The sequence below is a fragment of the Protopterus annectens genome, chromosome 2.part2 (genome assembly GCF_019279795.1).
Source record: "Protopterus annectens isolate FY-2018-M chromosome 2.part2, PAN1.0, whole genome shotgun sequence".
In the NCBI taxonomy this organism is placed as follows: domain Eukaryota; kingdom Metazoa; phylum Chordata; order Ceratodontiformes; family Protopteridae; genus Protopterus; species Protopterus annectens.
The window spans coordinates 455166010-455188358 of NC_056730.1; the positions used below are offsets into that span (position 1 = coordinate 455166010).

General features: G+C 42.8%; 1 protein-coding gene across 1 annotated transcript in view; it reads right to left on the reverse strand.

The window, feature by feature from the left end:
* GFM2 (GTP dependent ribosome recycling factor mitochondrial 2) overlaps window positions 1–22349 on the reverse strand; it is a 1110238-nt gene that overhangs the window by 766973 nt on the left and 320916 nt on the right. Inside the window, 1 exon segment of the mRNA XM_044063950.1 lies at window positions 15465–15650. Coding sequence (XP_043919885.1) covers window positions 15465–15650 — 186 coding nt within the window.

A 22349-nucleotide genomic window follows, 5' to 3' on the forward strand; every position in this document is an offset into this window, starting at 1 on the left:
AGATGCTTTGTTTGTCTAAGGTTCAAAGGAGATCTGTGATTGTATTGGGGAGAAACTTTCAAAGCACATGGCGGGAGAGGGTCTCACAGACTGGGGTTTTATGGTTAGCACTATAATCTGCTGCTGTAATATATCTTGCTAGCTTAATAGCAAATGTTGCAGAAGGTGCAATGATTCTTGAGCCAGTCTTAGGCAATCCCAGACCTAGGCATAATCAGACTGCTTTCAGATTTCTTGTATTATGTAGAGAGAAGCGCCTTTAGAATACAAGGCTGAGCTAGGAACCTTTGCAAATACTCTGGAACTTCATGAGAGCCCAAAGGGAAATAGAGAGGAGCCTGAACTTGCCTTTTGAGCTGCTAGAGAGGATAGCTTCTGCAGAGATCTGAAATAGGGATGATCTCCAGTGAAAAGCACCCAGCAGATAGGAAAGTGAAGGTAACGTCAACACAGGGAACTGTTTAATGTCCATTTTGGTTTGAAAAGTAGATATCCAAAATTGGTCTCCACGTGTTCTCCGAAGTGGGAGGAACCAGCGAGAGAATGAACCCCTAGGACCCCTTCTGATTAAACCGGGGTTCCCCTTTCTGGCTTACACCACATTTGAATGAGCTTGTGAGCCTCTAGAGTTGTAGAGAAGGAATGTCTGGCATGCCTTTGTCTTTGAGGAGATATGGAAATGGCACCTGTTTGCGTGGTGGCAAGATATGGGAAGAAAACCTGTAACCGTGGTGAATGAAGGACACCAATTGAAAAAAAACCAGTAACCCTTCCCATTTTAATTGAAGGTCCAGATGAACTGGCAGGTGAAATCTGCCAGGCTTGAATCTGGCTTATCAGCGACTGACCCCTGGGGTCAGCTTACTGTCCGAGACTCCCCCCTAGGCTAGGCCCAGTCTGATCCTGTGAATTGCTCCCTCTAGACCTAACTGACCTACCCCAGAGAGGGAATCAGGCCCTAGAAGTCGTCTTGGCAGGGGAATCTTTGCAGCTGCTCCCACAAATAACCTGCAAAAATGCCCTACTTAGCCTAGATACCTGCAAGCCTTCCATCCATTTTGGCTAATTTTAGCCAAACAACATTCTAGACAACAAACAGCTCTTAAAACTGTTTTCAAAACTTTAGCCAGATTCTTTCTGATCTCTCAAAATACACTCTCTTTACAAAACCAGTGGCAGCCACCAGTCAACCCTACCTGGCATCAAAAACAGCAACAGTGAATGTTCACCAGGAATGTTTTCACTCAGAAGTTCAGACATTACACCTAACACTCCCACCTCTTACACTCAATCTTTCCGCACCTGCAACTACCTATGAACCACATAACAAAGATGCATACACCTTATATTTAACACTAGAAAACTGATAACTACATTCAAGGCTAAATTAAACACAGCAGGAATTTTCTTTCCCCATCTATCCAAAAGAAATCCTCTTTATCAGGAGGGACAAGAATTTTTCTCTTTCAGGCCTTCACACCTTAGGCCTCCAGAGATCTGCCCTAGGAGAGTTATCCCTGAGACAAGGATTTTCATGCACTTCAGGGGACTCCACATTTATCAGGTGGGACAGGAGGCAACCCTATGATGCCTAGGATTCAGGGAAGCCTCTGCAGGCACAGATTCAGGATACAGGAAGCCTAAAAAGGCCAAGCTAAAGGCCATTCAAAGGGGGTAAAACCTTTCCTTCTAAACCTTTCCTGGAATCAAAGAACTTTTAAAAAGGATTTTCCTGGAATCCAAAGAATCTGCAAATGCCTAAAAAAAAAGCTCCTCCATGAGAGGGGAATTTCATCAAGTAAGAATAAAAATCTCAGAAATTGAATAAGGAGGGATCTTCATGCCCACATCAGAAAGAGAAAGAGCCCTGTAAGAACTGTTTCAAGCCAGAAAAACCTGAATGAGGCTTCATCCACAGCAGGGAGGGGCAGAATCAGAATCAGAGTAATCAAATCCCATTTTAAAGAAGCTCAGCCAAGGCTCAGACAAGACCCTGGAAATTCTAGGGATTCTTCCACCTGGGGCAAACTTCTTGGGCCCTCAAATAAGTTTTGAAACAAGCAAAACTTATCTCATCCCTCAAAGAAGGGGAACAGCCACCTGCAGAGGCCCCTCAGCACTAGACTTTGAAACAGAAGGAGACCCCTGTAAGGAAAAAAGCTCCTCTGAAAGGCTCCAAAGAAGCAGAGGGCATCCCAGGCCAGTAGCTGAAGGATTCTACAATCCAAAGAAACACTGGCAAAACCTCTTCCACACTGGCTTTGCGGTTTTGTCCTGTTAGCTAGCCGTCAGACACCCGGGAAAAACCGACGGCATTTGTCAATACGTTTTTGGTAAAACACTAACCTGGCAACGTTGGCATCACTCTTTTAAGTGATTTGTTAAATCTAGCTTAAGAGCCGCATCCTTCAACGCCGTGCAAAGTTACAAATCAGTATTCACAAAGTAAGGAAATCTTTGTGTCGTATCAAGAGCCCAAGTCTAATGCTTTTTTAGTCACTTCTTCACAAATCGTTGTATCAATCTCCCACAACAAAAAGCGGGGCATATTTTAAGACTACAGTAAGTAATGGTGATTCCTATCTGAAAATGGGCTTCAGAAACTTCGCCAAACAAAAACAAATTCTGCTAACTGAAAAATGGCTTTTTCTAGCGGGAAGATTGACCTGCACTGCATTAAATATGCAACTCAGCCCAAGACGCGCAGAACGCCAACTGGGATATGGCGTGAAACCGACGCCAGCTATATACTTCGGTATTCGGCCGACTGGACAGCGACTACCCAATAGTCAGACTCTCTCTATGTAGTCATTATAGCAGTTACTTGCATTCAGAGTCTGTTTCCAGTAGACATTAAATATAGTCAGGTAACCCTTGGTGCTCTAGATTGCATTTGCTAACCACTTGGAAATGCAGTCTGATATTATGAAATATACTAGTTTAGCAGTGTTTTTACAGATTATAGCTTCCAATACCTGAAACATGCTTATTCAGCTATGTACAAATGACAGAGTTATCAATGTACATCACAGGGGGGAAGGTTACAACCCAGGAAAATGAAGTGAGAAAGATGGCGTGGAACACTCAGGGAATTTTTTTAAATGCACAGAAAATCACAGGAGGTGGGGGGCACAAATTTGCATTCGGGGGTGGGGATTACTTTCCAGAGTAATGTAGTATTGCAATGGACCCTGTCCACAGCTTTGAGGAGCCTCAGGGACAATCAGTAAGTCTTAATGTGTAGTGTGCAAGGCTATTATTGTCTATCTAAATTATGTGGGCATTGGGGAGGTTTGTCAGCCAAACCCTGTTATGGAGCGTACCCACTATTAAATCTTGTTAAAATAAGTAAAAATTTTCCTGTAGGAATCATTAACATTTGGTTAGAAAAGGTCAAACTCAAACTGCAATTGTGGTGAAAAGAAATCTGCAGATTTCTATCATACAATATCACCTTTCAAAACAGGTAAAAACCTGTTTTGCCTCCTTATAATAATTTAACTGTTTTTTTTATTCTCATGCACATTCTGGGAGTAACTCCTTTCCAAAAAGAGGTTACACAAATAAGTTATTTTGTCAAGGAAGATGTTGTCTTCTGAAACCAGTCTCGAAACTCTAACCATTTTCCCTTTCACAACATTCACTTTTTGTTTACAAGGGTGACAACTTCAGAAATGTAAATAGCTTTTAGAAAATGTTTCTTTCTAAAAATATTGGAAGAAAAAAAAAATGTCTTGTAAGATTTTTATATACACAGTCATGTCCAAAAAAATCAATACCTGTAACAGAACTTTCTTGTAAAAACTAAAAAATTAGTAATCTTGTTCATAAAAAAATGTAAATTCTTCTAAGGAGGAAGAAGACCTATTTCGAAATTATAACAATATCATCCAGGTAGCATCCCATTGGTGTGCATACTCAGATGTAAAAAGAAATTTCTGTTGGCAATATAACAGTACCAGATTTGCGTATACTTGGGTCTAAGAAGCCCTCACAGCAATGCCCTTGACCTGGTGATAATATTCACCCTCAAACAGGCAGAAATTGGAACTTAGAACAAATTACATACCTTCTTTGATGATCATTACTTCTAAATTGTTAACCAGTAAAAATTCAGTTACAATTTCTGCCCCACAGTCATTCTGTCACCACTAGTTAAAATCATGGAAAAATGCATCCATAGTCAACTACTACAATACCTGACACATAACAACCTCCTGGCCAGCTTACAGCATGGTTTCAGGCCACACCATAGTACCACCACTGCCCTCCTTGCCTTCTCTGATGTCATAAACAACAATCACAATAGAAACACACTATCCTCTGCCCTATTTTTGGCTCTCTCCAAAGCTTTTGATATGGTAGATCACCAAATACTAATTCACACTCTAAAGACTATGTGCTTAGGCACTCAAGCTCTGCAATGGTTCCATTCCTACTTAAACAACAGACAACAAGCCGTCCTATGGCAAAACAGAATTTCTAACCTCCTACCCAATACTCTGGGTGTTCCCCAGGGTCCTATACTTGGACCTCTCCTATTTTCCATACTTATCAATCGTCTCTATAAAGTCATCCCAGAGGCAAAATGCATTCAATATGCAGATGACTCTACCCTTATCTGCTCTGCTACCACCCAGTCTGACTTACAAAGACTATCCCAAACCACCTTCAATACAGTAGAAAATTGGCTAAAGGACCATCATGTGATCCTTAATCCAAAAGAACCTAAGTTACTGCTGTTCTCCCTTATGTGACGATCCACTGTACCATCCTTCTTCATTAAATCTAACGATGGTACAATAATCTCCCCAGAAACCCACACAAAGCTTCTAGGCATTACAATAGACAACAACCTCAAATTCGATAAGCATGTTAATCTGACTGTTAAAACCATCAACAAAAAAACTCGGATCACTCTACAAGATTAAACCCTTCCTAACTCCAGCCACTAAAATAGCCATTGCACGCTCTCACCTTCTTTCAACTCTCCTCTATGCTTCTCCACTATTCACCAACCTAGGCAAAACAGAAATGAATAAACTCACTAGCTGTTATAACCATATTGCCCGATTTGCCACCGGAATGCCATACAAGACACACCACTGTAAAAACCTGCACCACCTTGGATGGTTAGAATTGCCATGCCTATTTCAGTATAACCAACTTTTAGTCACAGATAAAGTACTAAACCAGCCTGACAGTACACCTTCACTTAAAACTGTTATCAAACCCTGCAGTAACCTAAGACCACTTCGCTCCTCTAATAGGTTACTAGTGCAAACTGTCAAATCTAACAATTCAGCTGGTGACTCAATGTTTGCCAACCATGTCGGGAAAATCTGGAACTCACTCCCTGTCGATATCTCCCCATTGCCTTCCCGAAGTCCATTCAAAAAAAGACTTAAACTTTATTTTAAAGCACACTGGCTATGTCCCTGTGCCAGACCAGACTAATCCTCTCACTATGTAATGAACTAATTTTTTTCACAACTTAACACAGTTGTATTTTCTATTCCTAAACCTTGTGTAAACTAAAGCATCTGTATGACTATGTTTTTGCATTACCAGCTGAACCTGTAAAATTGTCCTTATTTAGATATATGTAACAGAAAGTACAGTTTTGTACCTACCAGAAATGTAGATGTTCGAGTGTTCACCCTGCTGCAGTCATCACACTTGGGTTATATCCTGTCGTCAGGCGGTCCCCGCAGTCGGCCGGATTTCCAAAGTCTTGGTCCGACGTTGGTTGCTGTCGCCTCATCCCTGAAGTCAGTGCGCCAGGGGTACATATATTGCAACCGACGCCATTTTCTTCAGTTTTTCTTGCCCCAGATGTCAGGTGCTCCCAAAAAGGTGATCCAAATTAGTACCAAAAGGTGAGAACACTGTACAAACACAAAATTCCTTCAGCTATAAGCAAATACATCAGTAAGGCATAGCAAAGATTTAGCCAGTAGATCAGAGGGGTTGGAGGGAGGGTAACCTGGACTGCAGTAGGGTGAACACTCGAGCATCTACATTTATGGTAGGTACAAAACTGTACTATGTTCATCGTGTTACCCTGCTGCAGTCATCACACTTGGGTTGAGTCCCAAAGCTAAGGTAGGGTGGAGGCATCATAGAGGGTTAGTGGAGGCAATGAGGCCCTGCAGAACTGCAGTGGCGAAGCCTGCCCTGGACTTAGAGTAAAGAGGTAAGTGATTGTGTTTGGTGAAGGTGTGTACAGAACTCCAAGTTGCAGCTTCTAAAATTTCCTTGGTAGGAACCCCCCTGAGAAAGGCTGTAGAGGTAGCTGTAGCCCTGGTAGAGTGGGATCTAATGGTAGGAGGAACTGGTTTCCCATGATGGGTATAGCAGAATCATATGCAATGGCCTATCCATTTAGAAATGGTTTGCTTGGATATGGCCCTCCCTTGAGAAGCTGTAGCATAGGAAACAAAGAGCTGGTCAGTTTTTCTGAAAGCCTTAGTTTTATCCAAGTAGTATTGAAGCTGCCTGTGAATGTCCAAGAAATGCAGGAGTTTCTCACCTTTTTTCTGTGGATTGGGGAAGAAAGTGGGTAGATGGATGGTTTGATTTAAAGCTACACTGGAAACCACCTTAGGCATGAAGGAAGGATTAGTTCGTAGAGAAACTCTGTCTTGATGAAAAATGAGGAAATGTTCCACTGCCATAAGTGCCTGTAATTCTGAAACTCTCCTAGCAGAAGTTATTGCCAGGAGCAGGGCAGTCTTCCAAGATAGGAACTGAAGGTCTGCAGAAAAAGCTGGTTCAAAGGGAGGTAGCGTTAGTTTTTCCAGAACAAAGTTGAGGTCCCATGTTGGTGTAGGAGCTCTTCTAGGTGGTCTAATGTTTTTTGCCCCTCTGAGGAACTGCCTTAGGAGTGGATTTGAATATAAAGGTGGATTTGTGTCGTAGTGAGCTGAAATAGCTGAAGCATGGATTTTAATTGAGGAGAAGGAAAGTCCTTTATGCAACATCTCAGCTAAATACTGCAGGATGTGAGGCATATGAGGTTGAGTTGTGTCTTGGCCTTTAGCTTGGTTCCAAGCAGAAAACCTTTTCCATTTGTCCGAGTAAGCCTTCCTGGAGCTTGGCCTCCTGGCTTCTAGAATATCATCCAGTACTGCTTGTGAAAGAGGGACTGGCTGGATGCTTAATTGATTTGCCATGCAGCCAGGTTTAAGGTTTTGATCTGGCTGTGTAGAATCTGCTTGTCTTGCTGCGTGAGCAAATGAGGTATTTGAGGCAATATCCATGGTGGGCTGTGAGCCATATTCTTCAATAGCGGGTACCAGTGCTGGCGTGGCCAGTCTAGGGCTATGAGAATCATTCAAGGTTTCTCCTTTTTGATCTTCAAAAGAACCTTTGTGAGAAGAGGTAATGGAGGAAAGGCATATGCTGCCAGGTTTTTCCAACTGAAGGAGAGAGTGTCCACTTTCCAAGCTTGATGGTGGAATGTCCTTGTACAAAATTTTGTCAGCTGGTAGTTGTGAGGACTGGCAAATAGGTCTATATTTGGTAGGCCCCATCTTTGAGTTATCATTGCAAATATTTGTGGGTCTAGCTTCCACTCGTGGGGATCTTTGATGTTTCTGCTTAGGTCGTCTGCCAATGTGTTTTTCTGTCCTGGCAGGAATTGAGCTTGTAACTGGACTTGGTAGGCCAGAGCTGTGTTCCATAAGATTATTGCTTGCCTGCAAAGAGGGTAGGAATGTGTGTCCCCTTGTTTGTTTATGTACCACATTACTGTGGTGTTGTCCGTCTTTATTGCAAGTTGTCCAGGCTGTAGTAGATCCTTGAAGGCTGTCAGAGCTTTCTGTACAGCTAGCATCTCTTTTTGGTTTATGTGCAGTTGCCTTTGTTCTGCAGTCCATAGGCCTTGAATGCATTGCCCTGCCATGTGTGCCACCCAGGCATAGCCTGAAGCATATGTTGTGATAGTTTGCCTGGGTGGGGGTAAGGTGAAAGGCTGACCCTGATGAGGTGACATGCCTGTGCCCACCATAGAAATTCCTGTTGAAGGCAGGGAATGAGAGATATCACTGTGTCCAAGCTGTGGCTGTGTTGAGACCATACGCTTTTTAGGTACCACTGTAATTTCCTCATATGCAGTTTTGCAAATGGTATTATCAGAATGCAAGATGCCATGAAGCCCAAAGCCTGCAGAATTTTTCTTGCAGTTAATTGGGTCTTTGTTGCCATTGTCTTGAAATATTGAGTCAGTTGTAATTGCTTGTCTGGTGTAAGATAAGCCTTCTGGGCCATTGTGTCCAAGCTGGCACCCAGGAATGTCATTTTTTGTGAGGGTACTAGTTTTTGACTTCTTTTCGTTTACTGTGTATCCCAGACAATTTAGTAGATGCTTCACAAAAGCCAGATGTTGTAAGAGAATGTCTTTTCTTTCTGCTTGGATGAGGCAGTCGTCCAGGTATGGATATATTTGAATTCCTCTTTGTCTGCAGTATGCAATTACTGGTGCCAGGCATTTTGTGAATACTCTGGGCGCAGTAGATAAGCCAAAGGGCAGTGCAGAGAATTGATAATGGGTTGAACCTGCAATGAAACGGAGGTATCTTCTGCAACTTTGTCTGATAGGGACATGCAGGTATGCCTCCTTGAGGTCCAACGTTACCAGCCATGCTTCCTTGCCCAACATGGGAAGTAGCTGCTGTAGTGTTAGCATCTTGAATTTGGGAACTTGTAAGTAAGTGTTTAGAGTTGAAAGGTCCAGAATTGGTCTCCAAGCATTTTCTTTTCTGGGTACTAGGAAGAGTCTTGAGTAAAATCCTTGGCCTTGTTCTTGAGTTGGTACCCTTTGAATGGCTCTCATGGCCATGAGAGCTGTAATTTGTTTTTGAGCCTCTGCCCTTTGCTTTTGTGGCAGGTTTGGCATTCCTCTTTTTATTGGCAAGGTGTGAAAGTGGAATCTGTATCCTCGTAAAATTATGTCTAGCACCCATTTGTCCTTTGTGACCATGTGCCAGTTGTCTGCAAATAGTGCTAGTTTTCCCCCCAGGGGGGCTGACAAAAGAGCTTTGTTTGGCCAGCTGAGGTGCAAGTCATTAAGTTTGCCTTCTGGTGGTTTGAGACCTGCCTTCTCCTCCCTTCTGGGTTGGAGTGCCCCATTGGCGAGGTTTATACTGAGCTTGTGGTTGTCCTCTGCCCCTTGGGTGCCTGTATTTACCCCTCTGAGGCCTGTCAGTGGCTGGAAAGGACCAATTTTTTGTTGGCCAGTTTCTGCTGAAGCGAGGAGGTTGTACCTGTAAGAAATCTTTGACTGTCTGCATTGATTTTGCCTTATCTTCCATTTTCTTTAAAACTTCTTCTGCTTTAACACCAAAAAGAACATTGTGCTGTAAGGGAGAATCTAGTAGTTTTGCTTTAACATGATCAGGCAGACTTTGTTCCTTTAACCAGGCATGCCTACGTATAACTGATCCAGTGACAGCTGCTCTGCAGGAGGCCTCTAAAGAATCAAACCCACATTGTAAGGTATGTTTGCCCACCTGCTCGGTGGCGTGCAACAAATCCTATACTTCTTTCAATTCAGATTGTTGAGGGAGGGTGGTTATCTTTTGTTTTAACTGAGAGATCAGAAATTGCTGATATTTAAGCATATGAAATTGACAGTTTAGAGCTCTCATAGCTAAAGTGGCTGAGGTGTAAACCTTCTTCCCCCGTCTGTCTAGTGCTCTTGAATCCCTTTCAGAAGGTACTGGATTTTTAGCCATGGAAGCCTTAGCCCCCTTGGGACCCTGGGAGATAGTCTCTGGGTCAGCTACTGGGCTTTTGTAAAGAAATTTGTGGGAATCAGGTACTCTGTAGTATCTGTCAGGCTTGGCCGGGGCAGGAGGCAGAGAGTCAGGGTTGAAACTAGATTCTAAATAAACATCATCCACAATATCCAAAAACAGGAGGGATGGCTAGAGGTCTGTGTTGGGGGAGTAAAAGAAACTCTCTGAGACTTTTCTTGGAATCAGAGTAATCCTGACCTTCCCAGTGAAAAAGTTCCCTCATAGTGTGTAAAGTTTCCTCAAAAGAGTAATCTTCTGGAGGGGATGCTGAGGGAATAGAGTCCTCAGCATCAGAATCTTCATAAGGAGAGAAGGAATAGTCTTGGTCCTCAGAGGAATCCGAAGAAATAGACAGTTGTTCAGAGGAAGCAGATTCTTCCTCTTGTCTAGGCCTTTTGTCAGGAGGAGGCTGAGAACCCCTGATAAGAGAAATCAAATCTTCAGCCATCTTGAGCATCTGTTTCTTAGGCATAGGGCCTTGAACAGGAGACTGAAGTGAAGCCTTTTTCGATTTGGAAGGAGTCTTCGACTTAGAAAACGTTTTGACTGTAAGAGTCTTCGGTCTGAAAACGCCTTCAATAAGCGATGGCGTTTCAGAAGCACCGACGTCCTTGGAAGGTAAATCGTCGGTAGGGCCTGAAGTAAAAGGCTGCGTCGGCCTAGTACATTCCGTCAAAATATCCGTAACGGTCTCGGGTTCCAGAACTGCGGTAGTCAGAGGCTGCGTCGGAGTCTCACTGATAACTGGAGAACCGGAGACTGGATCAACCGAGGCCTCGGAATCGGGCTTAGGCCTGGGCTGTCGATCCTTATCCCTGCGCTTTTTGTGCACGCCGGTAGTCGGTAGCTCCAACGGCATGTTATAATTAAACTTTCTGCCAAAAAAGTGTCGTGCGAAATCAAATCATCTTTTAATAGTACGTTTATTAAATCTAGCACAAAAACGACAAGAAGTGACGTCGTGATCAGGGCCTAGGCAAGGTATGCAATAAGAATGAAAATCCTTATGAGGTATTTGCTTCCCACAAGAAATACAATTGTTAACTTTTTTTGACATCGGTCTGAGGCAAGAAAAGTTTCCCCAACGGGGTACTTAGCTTTATAGAAGACTTCAGTCTGAAATTTGAATTCGAAAATCTCAGGAGTCGGCCGACCGGCACTTGCGAACTGCTTCTGCTTCGGGCACCGCGCGGCAAGAAAGACTGAAGAAAATGGCGTCGGTTACAATATATGTACCCCTGGCGCACTGATGTCAGGGATGAGGTGACAGCAACCGACGTCGTACCAAGACTTTGGAAATCCGGCCGACTGCGGGACCGCCTGACGACAGGATAACCCAAGTGTGATGACTGCAGCAAGGTAACACGATGAACATCTGTGTTTAACCTTGGAGCTTTTCTCCCTGGGCCTCCACTGAAAATAGACATGTATCTAGTTGGACTATCCCAGTCAACAAATGTAAAATACATAAATAAAATTAATTTCTTCAAACCATGTAAGTCCCAAGTCACCTAGGATCACAATAATATCAAAAGTTACAAACACTGACTCATCAAATAATTTGTTCGAGATAAACATTTCAAAAAGTCCCAAGAATCATGAAATACAAGAGGAAACTTATCAATATAATTTTTTTAATTTTCTATCAAAAATTTGGCTAAAGGTTTAGTTTTAGAACCCCTCCCTCATACTATCAGACTCTTGGGGAATCATAAATATCTTTGTGAACCTTAGGTATGCCAACAATATTAGGGATTCTTGGTTTGTTCACACCTAAAAATGATGGGCAAAATGTTTGACAGAAGGAAGTGATCAGGTCTCTGCTCCCTCTTTCAGAGTCTTTATGGTAATAAGAAATATTCCCTGTAGTTCCAGCTGATTTATATAAAGGCTGTATTTCTTGGGGGGGGCACTTGACTTGGCTGAAGGTGGGCTCTCTCATCTCTTACTAATGCACCAATCTTCAGAACCTGCTACTGTTTTAAAAAAAGGAAGAGAAGACCTACAGCATGATTGTTGGGAGCTGTCAACTACTATTCAAGGGACAGATAACACGGGTGTGAAACAAAAAGACGGTCCTGTGAGAGCAATGTAACTTTGCACTCAATGATTCCTCTCTGTACACTGCATTAATTAGACTCTCAAGTATGTAAAAAGAGCTATGAATACCATGGCTGCTGCAAAGACCAAATGGCACAGGAAGGTCTAAGCCTGGATCATCTCATGTATCATCATCTCTTCTGCCAAAGTTATGACCTCTTGGGCCCTCTCTGAGGGCAGTAACAGCTGAAAATGAAGACTGACCAACTCTTACCCAGTTAAGTCTATCCTCCGAGTAAGGGTGAGTAGGGGTCAGAAAGGACTTCTTTCAGTTTCTGCAGCACCACATGGTCTGCAGCTAAGGCAGTGCCCAGGCCAGGGATCTTACTAGGGAGTTTTTTTCAATGTAGCCAACAAAAGCTGACCACCCAGGTAAGGGAACGCATGGAGATTCCTACCACAACTGACACTTGGGCAGACACTTTTGGTGCAAATTAAGGACCAAATGGCAGTATCCCATACTAAAAATGATAACCATCCAAACTGAACTGAAAAACTTTCTAGGCTCCAGTGATTTGTGGTACAGAATCCATCATATCCAATGACATCATCCAACTGCCATGTGGTGACACGCCCATAACCTTATGGATCTGAAACTTAGCATACTACTTTTGTTCAATGAAATTAATAATGTGCAAGATGGAAAGAAGAATTCATACCTCCTCTGGAAAATGGAAAACATGGGTGTACAACCCCTTGCCACAGACATCATGTGAAACAGACTCTATGGTCCCTACATACAATACAGTATGTTTTTTTTTTCTCTCTCACGACCTCTGCAGAGATGGCCTTGTTTCCCCTGCAGAGTTCTTACAGGGAAAGGACCTAGCAGCTGTAAAACATGACCATTTCTAAACATGTCTATTATTCAGGTCTTCTGTAAAGACCCTCCAAGCTGGGGTAAAACCTGTATAAAACTGGCCCCTCTAAAGACAGTCCCAGAGACTAACTACAAGTCTGTTGGAATCATTCCCTTTGGGGAAATGGCATAACAATCCAGGGAAGGGTACCATGAATGACTTCAGGGTACTTATTCAGCACAGGGATTTCTTTTTCTAAAGAAAGGAGGGGCGTCTGCCTTAAGGGAAAGGAACGGCTCAGGGAGGCTACATAAATACCCCCCACAGTGATCAAACATTTTATCTTCTTCTAGTGGTCCTCTACTAGATACTGGGAGGTCATACCAAACAGAAATTCATCCAGACATCCATAATGGCCTGCCTTAGTTCATCCTTAAAGAGGACAGCCTGAGTCATGCCATCTGATGTAGGCATATTCCTGAACATGATGTCCTCACTATAACTTAAGCTCCCTCTGGATTACAACAGGCTGTAGGAAAGTTCACTGTAGAGACCAAGTAAGGATCCCTAAAGACCCCTCATAGATTCCAGACCAACAGTATGGGATCTGGGACATAACCAAGGAATTTACACCTTAACATGACTGGGGAGAGTACTATTTTGCCAGTCCTGTCCACAGCCCAAGATTACTTAATCAGGAGGTAAGATGCTATGAGCTTTAGGAACTTAAAAGCACTGAAGAGATCAGAAAACAGTCTGCTCTATGATGCTTACTCAGGATATCAGTTCAATTAGCTGGGGCTTGTAGAGGGCACCAGACTTTTCATTGCATAAATAGTGTTCTTGAGGATAAGCTCCATGGGTGGAATGAATTAAAGGTCTTTGTGCTTCTTATCCAGATAACCGAGTTGTTTCTAAGGGAAGGTAGAGAAACCTCAGGCCAACCCATATAGGACGTCAGCCTTAAAATCTCCTCAAAGAAAGGGTCACCCGGAGGTGGAGCAACTATAGAAGATAGAACCACCTGTTTTCCTTGCAGACAAGGATGTCTTGCTCTTCCACATTTTTTCAGATCAGCAAAAAAGCACAATGGGTCCACCTGGCTCAGTGGTGCAGAGATATAAGCCCCAACTGAGACCTGGATGACCTGAGTTTGAGCAGTAGCTTGGGAGGGTGCTGGAGAAGAAGCTGGGTAGGAATACGGGAGTGAGCACTAACAATGTCTTGCCCATTTATGGTGGGAGGGGAGGCCCCCAATCTGCTGTTCTCTTAATAGCAATTGGAGACCTACTAATATGTATGTATGTGTATGTATGTATATATATATATATATATATATATATATATATATATATATATATATATATATTATGTGTGTTTGTGTGTGTGTGTATAAGCATACAGAAAACATACTCATGGGGAAGGTGCAACCCATATCAGCAATCCAAAGTTAGGCTAAGGGCCATTAACAATATCCCGATAGCCTGCGGATGCGGAAAAGGGCACAAACCACCTCCATGGCTGTCAGCATGTTGGCACCTCTGGTCAATTGTTCCTCTCATGTTGGAGATACCCTGTAAAGGGAAATGAATGAGCTCAAACCAAGTATGTGGATGTTTAATAAACAGCATGCATGAAATACAAAGTAGCCAGAAAAAAAGCAGTGGTCTCCATTACACAATGCCACAGTGTACTAACCCACACTCATGTTGCACACTAAGGGATCCAACATGCAATGAAGTTAGCACTAAGGTTAGGCAACAACTTCAGCACCATACAATGAGGTTAGTGATAGGGTTATGCAATAGCCACAGCACCTTGGAAATCACTCACCAGAGGCACTGCTAAATCAAAAGAAGCCTGCACATTGCTTGGTATTTTCCCATGCTCCCTAAGGTGCATAATCAAGAACACCTCCTCCCAGATGTCAGTTTGCTAATGTACATCTACAATCTCAGTAAAGCCCACAAATCCTGAAGGTGTAGAAGGTGCCAAGGTACCATGGCAATCTCCTCTACGTTTGACAGCAAGCCCTTCAGAACTGAGATTGAGAGATAGGCTCAAAAACATACCTAAGTCTCAAGTGCAACACTGAGTTGGCACCAAGTCACTTAACACTCCACTGGAGCAAGCTGTGACAAAGTATATTCTACCTACCTAACCACCAGGTAGTGGTCTGGACTCGACGGGATGTACCCTCCAGTGGTAATTTCTGAATCAACATATGTGAGGCAGCCTCAAAGGAAGACATTTCAGAAAGAGGAAATGACTAACATCAGACAGAGGAAGTGATTAACATCTGTTTTTGATGTCCTTATTTTTAGAATTATGGAAGCTAGCCTTCTTCATAGTCTCTGTAAGGAGTGCCTGCCATAGCCAACACAGAGTTGAACTAGGCCCTCAGCTTTGCTCTTAGCCATCAAAGTCAGGAATTTTTCCAGGATAAAACATTAGGATTGAGAGCAGATCTGTGTGAGTAGCAGAAAAGAACAGGATGACCTGTGGTCTCAGAATGTTATATTAGCCCAACTCATAATGCATGGAATATGCCAGCAGAAGATATACACACCCTGAACTGCAGAAGTCACAGAAAATTTAGAAAAGTGTCAAACTAGGATATCAGGAGAGAGAGAAATAAAAAGCAGCAGCAGTTAACACAGTGCAAAATACTTCCAAATTCAGATTTCTGTATAACTAATCATGTTTCAAAAACATCAGATTCACTTCTACCGTACAACTTTACACATTTACTTTAAAACTTTACTTGCTCTATTAGGGCATTTCTGGCATCCTTAGCATTCTTCAGTAAATCGTGATCATCTTTTTCACAAAGGTATTTCCGTTCAAATGTTCGACCATCATCCATAGAGGACTGGGAAAGCCATGTAACCTTTTCATTAGAGATTAGATCAATCACTCCTTTGAAGGTTCTTCCCTCTCCAACAGGCAACTGCAGAGACAGAAAAACAACAATACAATTGTATCGATAAGTGTGATATCAGAATTTTGAGGCAGTGAGTTCTACAATAACAACTGAATTATTGATGGCTGGTACAAGGCTCAGCCTGACCATATTTTTCTTTCAGCTATCAAGACAAAAACAAAAGTTATGTACTCACCGTAACAATGCACCTGTGATGTCTGTTTTCATCCTTCATCAACCTTTGCGTTTTTGGATCTAACCACGGATCCGACTTTGGCCACTTCTCAAACTTTGGATCCATAGCTCAAGCTCTTCCCCTCAGACATAATCCTTTCCCAAGCCCGGGAATTCTTCAGATCAAGTTTGCCCCCTAGATATTAATATATAGAAAGGATACAACTCTATAAATGTCAGAAACGTGAAAGGAAAAGTATCTGGAGCTAAGAGAAAAAAAACAAAAAGGGAAATACCTCCAGGGTATACCAGGAGACAATATGACTAACTTCTTCCAGTGGAAGGAGGGAGGGTAGGTTGAGGAAGCACAAAAAACAGACAACACAGATGCATCATTATACTGAGTACACAACTTTTGTATCTGATGTCTTTTTTGTCTATTGCTCAACCCTTGGGACACAGTGCCCAGTTAGAATCAATCTAGAGTGGTCTCATATTGGCCTGAGGTCCCCCATCCTCTTTAGCACCAAAAAGAATCTTGAATAAGTTCAGAATCCTTGCTAGTCTGGTGGATCCTCTTGGATTACTCTTCTTCTTCTTACCAGCCTTTCTATCTCTGAGGCTGCTTCATTCCTCTGATGGGGTGGTACATTGGGAATTTTTTGTGGGTGATTGGGTGGGGAAAGGCAAAGGGAAGGTAATAACCTCTGGTAATTATTCTCTGCACCCAGACAACTTTGTTTCATAGGTTCCTAGGTGTGTACTATGCCAATGGCCCAGGAGCCATTACAAGCCTAGCTCATAGGATTACCCTGGCATTGTGCCACCCGACCTTAGTTCCCAGTGCCTCTGTCGAGTAGAGCCACTGGAGTGATCCCTGGGGTGAATTTTCTATTTCACATCCACTCATCAAGATTTCTCTTGAAGAGGGCCAGTGAGGGGCTCTGTTTGACAAGTATGGGAAGTCTATTCCATTGCATGGGCAGTCTATTCCATTGCATGGGCAGTCTCTGGGTTATGAACCTGTCGCTCCCGCACATTCTGTTGAGTGTGGTAATGAGGATGAGGTCTCTGGAGTGTGTGGTGCGGAGGGATTGGGATTTCTTTAGATGTAGCATTTCTACCACAGCTAGGTCAGACGTGTCTTTGTAAGTCAAGCACCGCTTCGAAAAAGGCAATATGAGACAGAGAACAGTTGGAGTTTTTTGAGTCTGTCCATATAGGACACATGTTTAATGTCTAGGATCCTCTTTGTGAGGTACTTTTGTGGCCTCTGCAGTTGTTGAGGTGTCTAGTGAGGTACATGCCAAATGGGGCATTGTACTCGATGACTGGCCTAATGAGGGAAGAGTAGAGGGAGACAATGACCTCTTTTTTATTGGATGCAAAACCCTTACTAATGAGATGTGTCACACAGAAGGACTTTCTGACCACAGTGGCAATGTGGTGGTCAAAAGAGAGGTTGCTGTCAACCTGTGTTCCCAGATGTCTTACAACACCTTCCTTGTTCAGTGGACTACTATCGATGTGGTAATTCATGGGAACTGAGTTTTTCCTAAAGGGGACAATGACATTTTTTGGCATTGAGCTTAAGGCCATGGTTCTGACACCAGTTGTTGGTCTCAGTGAGGCCTTTCTGTAGGATGTCAACATCACTTGAGGAGTTAATAATGGCTCCCAACTTGCAATCATCTGTGAACTTTGTCAGCCAGTCTCCCTTCATGTTGGCCTGGACTTCTGAGAAGTAGATACCAAACAGGAGAGGACCCAGGATGGATCCATGTGGGACTACACTCATGACTGGTCAGCAGTCTGACTTTGAGTAAGCTACTTTCACACTGTGGGTTCTATCTGTGAGCCAGTTTGCAGCTCACGTAGTGATATAGGGGTTGATGCCTAACTTAGTGAGTTTTTCTATGATTCCTGAGTGGGGAATGGCATCAAAGGCCTTGGGCAGATCAAAGTAGACTGTATGAACCAATCTTGAAAAAGGAAGCCAGGGAGCTTACCATGCTGGATGAGGCTGTAAGACATGGTTCTATCTTTACCAGATATAGATAGGATTACGACCGTATTTTCATCAGCATCGATCAGCAATTGCATAAAATCAATTCTAATAAAATTAGGAAACTTCAGAGGGACTTGAAGGCTTATAGGGAGGGGGTGGCTTATCCCAAACCACCCAGATCCCAAGGCAATTTCTTATCTCCAGCTGCCTTTTCCTTCGGTCCTACGCCAGCTATAGATACTTCTAGGACCAATAGGTCGTCATTTGGGATTGAGGTGGATGCTCCTGGTGGTTCAGTCCAACAGAACCAGACTCGGCACAGTGACCGGTTGTCTTCTCGGAACCAACCATCTGATTTAGTATCAGAAGCCGAGGATCACAATTTTCAGGACAATGCCTCAACCCTCTCCGGGGAGGAGGCAGAGATACAGAACCAGGAGGAGGAATTAGGTTCGCCTGTCTTTTCTACAGTATTCCCAGTAATGAGCCCATGTCAGATTGTTACCAACACTGGAAAGGACTTTAAGATTTACAACTATTCAGGGTTTGTTTTTACCCCACCATTGGTGGATCTCCTGACTAAGGGTTTGACATTTGTACCCAGTAGGAGGGCAGATGTGGCTAATACCTTGACTGACCTCAAGCTTTTTATTAGAAAGCTTAATTTCCAGCTTATTTTTGGTGATCAGGTCATGATGCCGAAGGATTTTCACATTCTAAGTACATTTAATCCCCCTTTACATCATTCTCTTTGTCTTTTTGAACAACTGTGTGACTTAGACATTTGTCATTTATTGAAATGTAAATGAATTGCCCCTTATAATATCAACAAAGATGAGAAGTGTCTTTTAGAATTGTTAACCAATTCTTCTGTGAGGGTTATGCAGCCAGACAAGGGGGGAGGACTGGTAGTGATGGAAGAGGTAGATTACATTCAGAGAATGGAAAATATTATGGCATCTGAAACCTATAGGGAGGTTTCGAAAAATGAGTTGAATCAGAGTGTGACCAGGGCCTGTACTTATTTCAATGACAAGTTCATTAATGGAGTCATTAATGTGGAAGTTTTTAACTATATCTGTACCCCTAACCCCAGGATACCTGTCCTGTTTGGCAATCCAAAGATTCATAAGAATGTGTATGACCCCCCCATGTGCCAATTGGTGAGTGCAAGGGGCAGTGTGACTTACGCTGGGGCAAAGGTGCTGGACACGATTTTGAAAAAGTATGTGTCCAGTGAGTCCCACATTTCTAAAGACTCCTGGTCATTTCTTGAGAGGGTTAATCATACTCTTTGTACAGGGGAGAGTAATTTCTTGACAATCGATGTTATTGATTTGTACTCTTCCATCCCTCATTCCATAGTGTTAGAATGGATTAAAGCTATCATGACCATTAAACAGGCACCTGCTGGGGACATTCTGATGGTGAGGGAGTTATTGGACATCATTCTGACCTACAATTTTTTCTCCTTTAACAATCGTTGGTTCCACCAATTAATAGGGGGGTCCCTTTGGGGTCTCCTTGTGGGGCCAGCGTTGCCAATTTGGTGATGACTTACTGGGAGAGAGAGTTTGTTTTCCCTAATCCTATCATTCAGGAGAAAACCCTGCTTTACACTAGATTCTTGGATGATATTTTTATCATCCTACAGGGGGAGAGGGATGTGGCTGAGACACTGTTAGATAGTTTTAATACCTCCACCAGTTTTTTGAAATTTACATTCAATTTTTCTAAGGAGAGGATCTCTTACTTAGATGTGGAGTTATTTAAGGATATCCCTCTAGGCTGTTTTACTGCCAAAATTCATTGTAAAGTAACTTTTGCTAACAGTTATTTACATTTTGAGAGCAGTCACCCCTTCCATCAGAAGAGGTCGATAGTAAAGGGGCAGTTGGTGAGGGTGGCGAGGATGGTGTCTAAGTTCAGTGACTTCCTTGAAGAATGTGAGTTTATTCGTGGCCTTTTTTTGAACAGGGGATACCCGGACCATCTCATATCAGAATTGGTCAAGGAAGTTTGTGTAAGAGGAAAAATGGGTTCTACGTACCAAGTTTGGGCAACAATGTAGCACCCCAGGACCCCGAGCCATCCCATATGCAAGCCCATGTGAATTACCTTTGCAGTTTTATTACAACTTTCAGTGTTGATGCAGGGGACATATCCTCCATCATAAAGAAAAATTGGAGTATTTTACGATTAGACATGCAAGGTAACTCACAGTTTGAGAACACACCCAAGGTGGTGTTTAGGAGGGGGTTGAATCTGAAGAGTATTCTACAGATGAAATTGAACCATGCCCCGGTTAGGGGGATGTACAAATGCAATATGTGTAAATTCTGTAGGTTTATTAAAGCAGGGACCTTTTTTAGTTTTGGGGAGACCAAATACTCCATCAGGGGTAGATTTAACTGTGCCAGTTCATATGTGGTATATTTGGCTAGGTGCTCTTCATGCCTGGTGTTTTATACAGGAAAAACTGTTAGGAAACTTCAGGAACACCTTTATGCCATCAAAAAAGAGAAGATGGAGAATGTGCTTGCCAGGCATGTTAAGGAATACCCGGGTCATGAATTTACTTTTTCAGTCATTGATCAGGTAGTTCCTTCCAATAGGAGGGGGGGTTCCAGATACGTTACTTTTATAACAAAAGGAATTAATTTGGCAGCTAAAACACTAGAAGCTTATCATTATCCAGGCTTAAATGGAATGTTATCCATTTCTTGTATTTTAAAATTAAGAAGTTTGGTTAGGTAATTTTATTGTATTTATTTTTGTAGATTGCATCTATTTTAATTTCTTCATCTATTTTTTATCTATTTCAGCATGGCTATTCCTTTTACTGCTTGTTCAGTAAGGTTGAGTCCTCAGGGAAGGGTTTGAGCAGGTATTGTGAATGTATTGGCTTAATTGCTAAGTAGTCATGTGATTTATGAGCTTTTTATTGAGGTGTATGCTGGAATGTGTTGTTTGTTTTTCTGATGAAGTTGGTGTGGGACACTGACGAAAAGCCTATTATTGTTGAGCTTAAAATAAAATTTTAACTTGCAGTTTATCAGCATCACTGTGTCTGGAATTGGTGCATCTGCTGAGGTTTATCGTCTTGCCGGCTTCCTTTTTCAAGTTTGTTTTGTTTTGAGGCATTTCTGTTTTTTTGAGGCTGTATGAACCACCTTACCTTCATCCACAGCTCTGGTGACTGACTGAAGTTGACCAAGTTGAGCAGGCATGATCTACCCTTCACAGAACCAAACTGTGTGGGATCTAGAGTTTGGAGATTCCTTATATCCTTGTTTATATGTCCATGATGATGTGTTCCATAGCTTTGCACATCAGATTTGAGAGGCTAATGGGGTGATAGTTCCCAGGGGTCTGTAGTTGGTCCTCCTTTGTGGAGAAGGATGACTGTAGCAGTGTGCCATTCAGTAAGGGCAAAGCCTGAGGTGAGGCTGTAATTGAACAGGGCACACAGGTGAGGTGCCAGTTCACTCTTTAGTTCATGAACACAGCCAGGGATATTGTCAGGTCCCATAGAAGCTGTATTCTTGGCCGTGGACAGTGCTGTTTTAACCTGTGCAGCAGTAATATTGGGTACCTGGCAATCTACTGGTATTGTGACTGGTCCTTTCGGGGGGGGGGCAAAGTTGGCACCGAATCTGTTGGCCAGTACATTGGCAATATCTGTTAGCTTGTTATAGGAGGTACCATTGTATAGCAGCTCAGAGCAAATCTGGGTATTGCCATGGAGATTCTTTACATAACTATAGAAGGCCTTGTGGTTGTCTTTACTATCTGCTGCAATTCTGTTTTCATAGCTAGCTTTAGAGGATTTGATGAGGGATCTCAACTTTTTGTTGAGGCTGACAAGGGAGTTTTTCCAGTCTTGGGACTTCACCTTATTCTGCATCAGTTTCCTCCTCCTGTTGTAGAGTTTGTTTATGGCAGGGGACCACCAGATTGGCTTCCTTTTTTTGAAGGAGTGCGTCTTGGTTCTATTGGATATGGAGAGATCCATGTATTTGCGTCCGTGTTCATACAGTGCATTGGTGTATGATTCGGCAGTCATGCAACTATTCTCCATTTGCATGAGTGCTGTGAAGTTAGCCACCTCTGTTTTTAGGAGCCGAAAGTTAGCTTTGGAGAAGTTTTTCATGGTGACTACCTTTGTGGGGGGGGGGGGGGATGTGGATTTCCAAGCTGATCAGTTTGTGGTCGGCTCTAACCATGGAGAAGTTGACTACTGGTGTAGAGCAACAGTCGCCCATGTTAGTAATGACCAGGTCAAGGATGTTGCTACCTCTAGTGGGGGTAAGAATGAGCTGGTCCTGGGCATTGGAATTAATGAATTCCAGGAAACATTGGGCAAGTGTATTGGTACACGAGTAGTTTTCCCAGTTAATGGAGGGGTAGTTGAAGTCGCCCAGTATGAGAGTGTTAGGTTGGACCCTAATATTCTCCAGGGTGCTTAGGAATGTGGATTGTGAGTCTTGAAACATGGTTGGGGACCTCTAACAGGCTGTGACCTGAATTGCTGTCTTACCCAA